Source organism: Panthera uncia, chromosome B4 (assembly GCF_023721935.1).
Source record: "Panthera uncia isolate 11264 chromosome B4, Puncia_PCG_1.0, whole genome shotgun sequence".
NCBI lineage: Eukaryota > Metazoa > Chordata > Mammalia > Carnivora > Felidae > Panthera > Panthera uncia.
In genome coordinates, this window is record NC_064809.1 from 129,429,394 (window position 1) to 129,439,178 (window position 9,785).

Genomic DNA, 9,785 nt, shown 5'->3' on the forward strand with positions numbered 1-9,785 from the left:
AGGGGAATTTCCTTGACGGGGTGGGGCTGGGGGGCTTCCAGGGGTACTTGGTAGGGGAATTTCCTTGACGGGGTGGGGCTGGGGGGCTTCCAGGGGTACTTGGTACAGCGAGTGGGATTCCCAGGCTAGACTTCTGGGGGACAGGAAGTGACCTCATGCAAGGGCGCCAGGCACTGGCCAGGACGTTCACAGACACGGTGGCGGCAGAGGCTTCCTCAGGCTCCCTTCCTTAGGAGAGGGGCCTCGGGCTCTGGTCACCCGGGTCTGCAGACCCCCTGACCCGGCTGCTGTCTCCCTCTTTACTGCAGAATGAAGATGAGACGCTACAAGCTCTTTCTCATGTTCTGTATGGCCGGCCTGTGCCTCATCTCCTTCCTGCACTTCTTTAAGACCCTGTCCTATGTCACCTTCCCCCGGGAACTGGCCTCCCTCAGCCCGAACCTCGTGTCCAGCTTCTTCTGGAACAATGCCCCCGTCACGCCCCAGGCCAGCCCGGAGCCGGGTAGCCCCGACCTGCTGCGAACGCCGCTCTATTCCCACTCGCCCCTGCTCCAGCCCCTGTCGCCGAGCAAGGCCACCGAGGAGCTCCACCGGGTGGACTTCGTGCTGCCCGAGGACACCACCGAGTATTTCGTCCGCACCAAGGCCGGCGGCGTCTGCTTCAAACCGGGCACCAAGATGCTGGAGAAGCCCCCGTCGGGGCGGCCCGACGAGAAGGCCGAGGGCGCCGACGGCTCCTCGGCCCGGGGCCCCGCGCGGCACCTGCTGAGCACCCGCGAGCGCCCGGGGGCCCGCGGCGCGCGGCGCAAGTGGGTGGAGTGCGTGTGCCTCCCGGGCTGGCACGGGCCCAGCTGCGGCGTGCCCACCGTGGTGCAGTACTCCAACCTGCCCACCAAGGAGCGCCTGGTGCCCCGGGAGGTGCCGCGGCGGGTCATCAACGCCATCAACGTCAACCACGAGTTCGACCTGCTGGACGTGCGCTTCCACGAGCTGGGCGACGTGGTGGACGCGTTCGTGGTGTGCGAGTCCAACTTCACGGCGTACGGGGAGCCGCGGCCGCTCAAGTTCCGCGAGATGCTGACCAACGGCACCTTCGAGTACATCCGGCACAAGGTGCTCTACGTCTTCCTGGACCACTTCCCGCTGGGCGGGCGGCAGGACGGCTGGATCGCCGACGACTACCTGCGCACCTTCCTGACGCAGGACGGCGTGTCGCGGCTGCGCAACCTGCGGCCCGACGACGTCTTCATCATCGACGACGCCGACGAGATCCCCGCGCGCGACGGCGTGCTCTTCCTCAAGCTGTACGACGGCTGGACGGAGCCCTTCGCCTTCCACATGCGCAAGTCGCTCTACGGCTTCTTCTGGAAGCAGCCGGGCACCCTGGAGGTGGTGTCGGGCTGCACCGTGGACATGCTGCAGACGGTGTACGGGCTGGACGGCATCCGCCTGCGCCGCCGCCAGTACTACACCATGCCCAACTTCCGCCAGTACGAGAACCGCACCGGCCACATCCTGGTGCAGTGGTCGCTGGGCAGCCCCCTGCACTTCGCCGGCTGGCACTGCTCCTGGTGCTTCACGCCCGAGGGCATCTACTTCAAGCTCGTGTCCGCCCAGAACGGCGACTTCCCCCGCTGGGGCGACTACGAGGACAAGCGGGACCTCAATTACATCCGGAGCCTGATCCGCACGGGCGGCTGGTTCGACGGCACGCGGCAGGAGTACCCGCCGGCCGACCCCAGCGAACACATGTACGCCCCTAAGTACCTGCTCAGCAACTACGCCCAGTTCCGCTACCTGCTGGATAACCCCTACCGGGAGCCCAAGAGCACCGCGGAAGGTGGGCGGCGGAACAGGGGGCCCGAGGGAAGGCCGCCCGCCAGGGGCAGATCGGATGTGGTCGAAGGCTAAGGCTGCGAGATCTGCAAAGAGCCGGCGGGCGGGGTGGGGGTGGGGTGGCGGCAGCCCCTCCTGCTGTTTCCCTGCCTCCCTCTGCCGGCTGCCTGGTTCCCGAGAGGACCGAGCCCTTGGGAACCCAGGGCCAGGCCCGTGAGCTCACAAAGCATCCTTCCTCGTCAGGAGAGGGGAGTCCAGCCCTTCCGTCCACCCAGAGTGCTGTGGCCAGGAGGTGCCAACGGAGAGTGCATGACGGTTACTGGGTAGCCGGGGAGGGTGGGCAGGGTCGGGGAAGGGGACCCGCAGGAGAAGCTCCCCAGGCCAGCCACGCGGGAGCTGCGGCCCCGGCCGGGGAGAAACCTGCCGTTGGGCCTCCTGGGGCTTTGGACCTGCAGCGGGAAGGTGGGCAGGCCGGGAGGTCCCGGGGCTCTGTAAATGGGTGCATTCGGGTGCAGGAGGAAGAGGGGACAGCAAGGTGGGAGGGATGTAAAGGAGCATCCAGCTGGGAGGAAGCGCAGTGTCCTTGGAAGGGCTGAGCCGGAGGGAGCAGAGAGCTCTGCCCGCAGGACACCCCTGCGCTGGATAGCACCCGTGGGGTAGGGCCTGGAGTCTGCCGAAGCCCGGGGAGTCTTGCTTTTGGTTCCAAACCTGGCCTTGACATTCCGTCTTTCTTTTTATACTGTCGTCTTGTGGGCTGCCCGCTCAGCCCTCGCAAGGCCAAGACTCCAGTTCTCGGGGTGGGATGGGAGCCGGAGGCTGGACGGTCAAGCCGGCCTGGGAGGGGGCCTAGGGGAGGCAGAGGTTCCCCATCACCCCTTCCCACTGGGACCCACAGCCCCAGCCCTCCACCGTCTCTGATAGAGTCACCCTTGTGCCCCTGCTCGGGGCTGGCTAGAGCCAGGAAGGGCCCACAGGCTGCCTGGGACCAGGAAGGACTTTGAGGTCAGTTATGTCATCTCATTCCCCTCAGTTTATCTCATGGGGGCAGGGGATGTATTGGTTAGATTCTAAGCTGCTGCCATTAAGAGGCCCCCAAACACAATGGTTTAAGCAAGACAAGCTTGTTTCTAGCTTAACTGTCCAGAGGGAGATGGTCCAGATCCAGTAGGGCAGCTCTGCTTTTTCCCACATACACACCTTCCAGTTCTGGACAGAGCGGTGGCTTCAGCTCCCACCATCACATGTGCATCCCAGCCTGGGAGAAGCAGAGAAGGGCAAGAGAAGCACATGTCCTTTCCCGTTAAGGGCATGAGCCAGCATGGCATGGTCGCTTCCGATCGCATCTCACTGGCCGGGTCTTAGTCACGTGGTCACAAGCAGCTGCAAGGGAAGCTGGGAAAGGGAGTCTTCAGCCACATGCCCAGCCTCAGCTTTGAGAGTCTTCTTAGTAAAGGAAGGAGGAGAGCACAGAGACCAGGAGCATCTTTGGCACAGAGGGAGGGGCATGGGGAGAGAGCGTCAGAATGACTAACACAGTCCTAGGATCCTCCTCTCAAGTTCAGAGCTCTTAGACGCACCTGCTCCTGCCCCCATTCACTGCCAGTCCAGAGCTGGGCGGGGGGGGGGGGGGGGGGGGGGGGGGGGGGGGGGGGGGGGGGGGCAGTGAGAGCCTGCAGTTGAAGGAGGGGTGAAACACCGCCCTCCTGAGGCCCCCACAGATGTTCACCCAGCCATGCCAGGATGCAGAGCCTGCCTGTGGAGCGGGACATGTTTGTGTGTGCGTGTGTGTATTTATGGGCATGTGTGCATGTTTGGTGTGTACTTGTGTGTGTCTGTATTGGGGTGTCCCTGTAAATAGATGCTTCTGTATGGATGTGGGGGCAGGGCCCAGGCCTCCCCTTCCCCGGGACCTGGAGCCTGTGGCCACAGCCCCTCACAGCTCCCCCAAAGTGACGGAGGCGCAAAGCCCTCGGGGAGCCTAGCCAGCAAGGGTAAAGGGGGATGCGGGGTCTGTCTGTCTGTCTGTCTTTCAGTCCAAGGAATGAGAATCCTCCGGGCCCGAGGGCTGAACAGCTGAGAGCTCACTACCTCCCCAGCCTGTTTTGGTCCCCACCATATCCTTCCATCCCATCCCACCCAGCCTCCAGCCAGGACTGTCTCTGGGGGTCTTGTTGGGGTTTCCTGACGGGCCAGAAGGGGAGGGTGTCTCCTCTGCCTCAGCTCTGTCCAGAGAACTGTCTGGCGTGGGTGTGGTCTGGGGAGCTGGCCGCAGAGCAGCGTCCGGCCGGCAGGCAGGCAGGCATGAATCAGGTGGCAGGGCCCTATGGCCTCCAGTCTCCCACCCCAAGCAAGTCTTTAGGGTGCCCTGAGGGAACCCCTCCCTTGGAGTTACAGCAGTCCCGCTAGTCCCTCTTGGATCTGAGAAGTGGCAGAAGAAATCAGGATGTCCCTGTGGCTCTGGGCCAACCCAGACCGGGGCCTGCCTTCCCAGCCACCTTTCTCACCCCCTGGACAGGCAGTCTCTGGGGGCAGGCAGTCTCTGGGGGCTCCTGAATCGTGCCTGAGTCCCAGCCCAGGGCCTCCCTCCTGAGGGCTTCCTCACCTCGTGCCCCTGGCACCCTCGGCTGCTATGGGCATGCCCCCTCCCCAGGCTGGCAGGGGTCCCTGGCCTCCAGTTCACCAGCTCCAGGGCAGGGGAAGGAAGAGGGGAGGAGCTCAGATCTGCTAGGACCCACCTTCCCTCTCAGACCCAGAACCCTGTTCGTGGTCACTGCCGAGTGGAGACCTGGCCATTGGGTGGAGACAGCAGCCATCAGAAGAGTGGGGGTGGGGGCGGGGGGCAAGGCGTGGGGTTGGAGAGTTTCACATATACTCACATTCATACACTGGGAATTCTGGGGGGTGGGGGGTGGGGGGGGCGGGCAGGGGAGCCCCGGGCCACTCCCCCAGTATGAAAGGAAACCAAACTGTGAATGTGTGAGGGCGGGCACACTGCTGGCCCTGTCGCCATAACCAGGTGTCTTTCCCTGGGAACCACTGGCCCTATGACCTCTAGACTCAGGAGGCTCAGCCGGCCCACAGGTCATGTCCATTCCCAGGGGCAGGTGTGGGAGAGCTTTGGGGGCAAAGGTGACGGTTGGGGAGGGGATACAGGACTTCCCCAAGCAGAAGGCAGGGCCCTGGGAAATGTATAATTTAAGGACACCAATGATAATAGTATTATTTTTTTTGTAAGGGAAAATCAATATGTACATTCTGAAATCATTTTCTCTGTAAATGGTTGGATTTCATTTCACCCTTAAAGGGATGCTTAAAGGAAAAGATAATATTAATAATAAAAACAGCTACAAAGTCTGAAAGGTGCGCGTGCGGGGCCAGTTTGGGGGTGCTCTGGGTCAGGGAGGGATGCGAGGGGGTGGCTCAGGTCTTCCTAAAAACCTCCTCGCCGCCAGCGCCGGGCCCGCGGGGTGTGAGCCTCCCCACAGACGGACGGACGGACGCTGGGCAGGAGGGGGGCATGCGGAGCCCCGCACCGGGGAATGCACGCACACGTGCACGCACCCACGCACAACCAGGGGCGCATCCTCCCCTTCCCCAACCCCACCTGGTGGAACCAGCTGGAAGGAGGGGCGCAGAAAGACGAGGTAGGTCCAGGACTGGCCACGGCCCCTCCCTCTCCGGGGTGGACCTGTACCTCGTCGGTGCGCCAGATGAAGGTTCTGGTGCCTACCCCCAAAGGAGAGCGGTTCTCAGTCCTGACCTCAGGGCGTCCGGACAAACCCTCCCGCTTCAGTGTTCTTCCCCTCTTTGCCTGTCACAGGTTCTTTCTTTCTTTCTTTCTTTCATTTTTCTTCCTTCCTTCCTTTCTTTTTCTTTTTCTCTTTCTTTTCTTCCTTCCTTTCCTTCTCTTTCTTTCTTTCTTTCTTTCTTCTTTTTCTTTCAGGATTTTTAAAAAAGTAATCTACACCCAATGTGGGGCTCGAACCTACCACCCCAAGATCAAGATTTGCAAGTTCCACCCACTAAGCCATCCAGGTGCTCCTGTCACAGGTTCTAAGGTCACACAGCCACTTGGTGGCAGAAGAGGGACCGCACCTGGATTCCCGGCAGTGGTCCTGTCGCCAGCCCTTTGGAGCACGTGAAGACGGCACTGTCTCTCCCACGGACTTGTGCTCAGATGGTGCCTAGAGCCAGGGAATGCGGGGGCCTTCCTGGAGGCTTCCATCAAGCCCATGGACGATGGTATCGGCCTCGGGAAGGAACCCTCTGGGTATTTTCCAAGGAGAGTCTCAGAGATGGTGAAAGCAGGCACACTTTGAACTCTGCCTCAGTCCCCCGTGGGGTGGCTGTGTGGCCTCCCTGTTAGATGGGGAGACGGAGGCTGAAGACAGGGAGGAGAGACAGAAGTGTCGGTGGCCACAGCAGGGGCTAATGTCCCCTGAGCAGCCACAAGGTGCGCAGGGTGTCACACGCATAACTCAGATACGTGGCCTCCGGCCGTGCTGCCAATGCCCAGGAAGGCACCTGCTGCAGGTGCTTGGGGGGTTGGGGGGGTAGGGAGTGTAATTCCACAGGCTTGGGGGAGAGTGGAGGAGATACAGACATCCCACCTAGCCAAAAGGGGGTGACGGTAACCCCTCGCCTCTTGAGATCAAGTGTATAACCCTTAAATCATGTCCCGGAATGAATCGTCCTCATCATAGACTTTTACAGACGTTATTTATTAAGTGCCTCTTCTGTGCCAGGCTCTGGGCTAAGAGATCTCCCTCCCCATCATTCCCATTTTACAGCTGTGGGGAGGGAGGCTTGGGTACATTGAGGCAGTGAATGCCACGCGCCCCTCCCTGTGTCAGCGTCCGTGGCGGGGGGCAGCGGGGGGGGGGGGGGGAGGAAGATGAAGACAGGAGGCGTGAGGATGGTAATGATGTTCCACACTGATGTTCAAACACCAACCGAGCTCCCAATCAAGCCAGGCGTGGTGCCGGGTGAGGGGACACCGAGTGAAGGCAGGCCCTGCTGTCAGGAGGATTAACGACAGTGGGAAACACCAGCCCACCGACAGGTAAGCGCCACGTCAGTGCGGTGAGGTGAGGGCTGGCGTGAAGTCGTCCGAGCCGAGGAAGCCGGCTGTGAGCGGCTGTGAACATCAGCTACGACTGTCTTCCTCCACTGGCCATCCAGGGAGCTGGATGTACCGTACTGGCGGGCTCCGCGGCCTTGGTGGGGACGCCTATTCTCTCCAGACGCAATCTGCCTATAAAAATGGCCCATGGAGAGCTTTACTGCATCTAGAGGACGACATAAAAGACAGGGAAATGGTTTACAACCTGTAAAGCTCCATCAGGATGGGGGAGACCAGAGCAAGCCCGGTGACTGGGTAACAGCAACCACTGAAGTGCTTCTAGAGATGCCCTCCAGCTCGGGGCTTGAGCTGTGGGCAGTTGAAACTCCCAAGCCCTGGGGCGCCTGGGTGGTTCAGTCGGTTGAGCGTCCAACTTGACTTCGACTCAGGTCATGATCTCATGGTTTGTGGGTTTGAGCCCTACGTGGGGCTCTGTGCTGACAGTGTGGAGCCTGCTTGGGATTCTCTCTCCCTCCTTCTCTCTTCCCTTCCTGCCCCCCCCCCCCATCAAAATAAGTAAATAAACTTAAAAAACAAAAAACAAAAACAGGGGCGCCTGGGTGGCTCAGTTGGTTAAGTGTCTGACTCTGGCTCCGGTCATGATCTTGTGGTTTGTGAGTTCGAGCCCCGCGTCGGGCTCGGGGCTGACAGCTCGGAGCCTGGAGCCTGCTTCGGATTCTGTGTCTCCCTCACTCTCTGCTCCTCCCCTACTCACAATTTGCCTCTCTCTCTCTCTCTCAAATAAATAAACATTAAAAAACAAAAACAAACCCTGAAGGCCTGACATCCTGGAGCCCACTGGGAGTCCCCACCTGGGCACCCTACGTCATGGAACATCCATGCATCTGTGGTTACCATTCAAAGCAGTGAAAAGCCTTCCCCTGGGGCCAGCTCTCTGGCCAGCATCCTCGACCCCTCCTGTGCTGTTCTAGTGAATTCCCAGACACTCAGTTATAGCAGGAAACTAATGCTTTTAAATTACAATAATTTTTTTAAGTTTCATTTTGTAGTTTACTCCATCAAATATTTACTGCTTCAACACAAACCACCCTGAAATCTAACACAACAATTGATTTGTTGACGGTTCCACAATTCGATCTAGGCTCAACTGAACGGTTCTTCTGCCTGGCAGCGCGTGGGCAGCTGCTTCAAGGATGCGCCCACCTGCTCAGGCCTGACCTGGATTATTGGTGACAGAGGAAGGGATAATTCACAAAAGAATGAGCCTGTCAGCCAGTCAGTGCTTATGCAGGAGACACACAGGGCTTAACACAAACAGGCCCCCTGCCTCCTGCCATAAAAACATTGCTTGAATCTCACCTCAAGGAAGCGTCACACAAATTCAAGTGGAGGGACAATCCGCCCGCAAACCTGACCTCTCGTATGCTCCTCATTTCCTGCGTTTGTAGGAAAAGTCCGACCCTACATCGGTACCACAAACCACCTCTCAGACACCTATCCTAGACTGCTGAAAGCTACTGCGACAAACCATCAACAGTGGCACAAGTCCTTCCACCGGGGCCTTGGCGTGTGGCCTCATTGTTCCCGTCATCCCGGCCGCCCAACGTGTTGTGTGAGCCCAGCCAAGACCAGAAGAGCTTCCCAGCCCAGTTCAACCTAAACATAAATCCAGTCTCGTGAGCTCAATTGCTTTAGCCACCGGGGGTGGTTTGTTACGCAGCCTGATTGTGGCCATAGGCGACTGACGCAGTTGGCTTTCAGTTAATGACACAAAGCTCGCCCCAAACGAGGCAAGCAGCAGAGTTTACTGGCTCGCTGACATGTTAGTTTAGTAACAAGAAAGGCTTCAGCTACAGCTGGAGGTGGAGCTCACTCCCACACTGTCGTCCAGCTCTCTCTGTGGCTCGGCTCGGCTCCATTTCTTATCCTGTGTTGTCCCTATTCTCCGACAGCCTTAAAACCCTCATGCCTGCAAGATGGCTGCAGCAGCTCCAGGCCTCGCGGCATCCCATCTTGGGTATTTAGTACAGAAGAAATAGAGCTCCTCTCCCCTAAAAGTCCCGGGCCTGCAGGCCATTGACTTGGATAAAGTCATGTGATCATCCCTGGGCCAATCGGCGAGACTGGAGAGGGGCTGGGCCGACTATGCCCATTAGCCTTCTTCGACCAGAGGAAGGAGGATGCCCAGAAGAAATGGGGGGCATCAAGGTCACCACTGGCACAACCTTAGTTGCCTCCATCAGGTCTTTCACCGGCCCCTGGCCAAGTCGGTCTCCCGCATCCTCGTCTGTGAAATAAAGACCTCCATGGGACAGACTCTAGAGCGGTTGTGAGGGCACTCAGAACTTGGAACAGAGCCTGGAGAATCGGGAGAGCTTCAAAAGTGGGAGCGGTCATCATCATGACTCTGGCCGCACCCCCCATTTCCTCACGTGGTGCACCTGACGCACGGGTCACGCATCCCTTCTCCGCACCCCCTTCCTCAGCCGCTGTGACTTCCTCTACCTCCTTCTTGATGTTCCTTCTCGGGTGCCTTCCTGGCATCCTTTTACCCCATGCGCCCCTTCAATAAGGGGGCTCCCCAGGGCCTCATCCTGGGCCCACTGCTCTGCCTACTGGTCTGGACTCCTGCAGAGGTAGGGCTGGCCCAGCCTCTCCAGAGTCCTCCCCAGTGAGCATCCAGCCCATGGATCCGACTGCTCGTTAGATGAGTCCCCAAGGTGTCAAGGTCACCTCAAACGAAAAGCAGCTCCAGAGAGCTGGGCACACGGTAGGCACTCAGTAAATGCTGGCTGCAGTGGACATTTACGGTTCCTCTTCTCGGCATCTCTTCCTACCAGAATTTCTTGATCGTGTGCTTTGGTGG

At 59.4% G+C, this 9,785-nt stretch overlaps 1 protein-coding gene across 1 annotated transcript; it reads left to right on the forward strand.

The window, feature by feature from the left end:
- The first annotated feature begins 224 nt into the window (after nt 1-224).
- MGAT3 (beta-1,4-mannosyl-glycoprotein 4-beta-N-acetylglucosaminyltransferase) lies at nt 225-5,189 on the forward strand. The gene has a single exon (XM_049626395.1). It carries the CDS (start codon nt 310-312, stop codon nt 1,909-1,911), a length of 1,602 nt encoding a protein of 533 aa, XP_049482352.1. The 5' UTR covers nt 225-309; the 3' UTR covers nt 1,912-5,189.
- Nucleotides 5,190-9,785: the final 4,596 nt, after the last annotated feature.

Bases quoted from the DNA above. Each gene is read 5' to 3' on its own strand.
- MGAT3 (XM_049626395.1), top strand. From the start codon at position 310: ATGAAGATGAGACGCTACAAGCTCTTTCTCATGTTCTGTATGGCCGGC.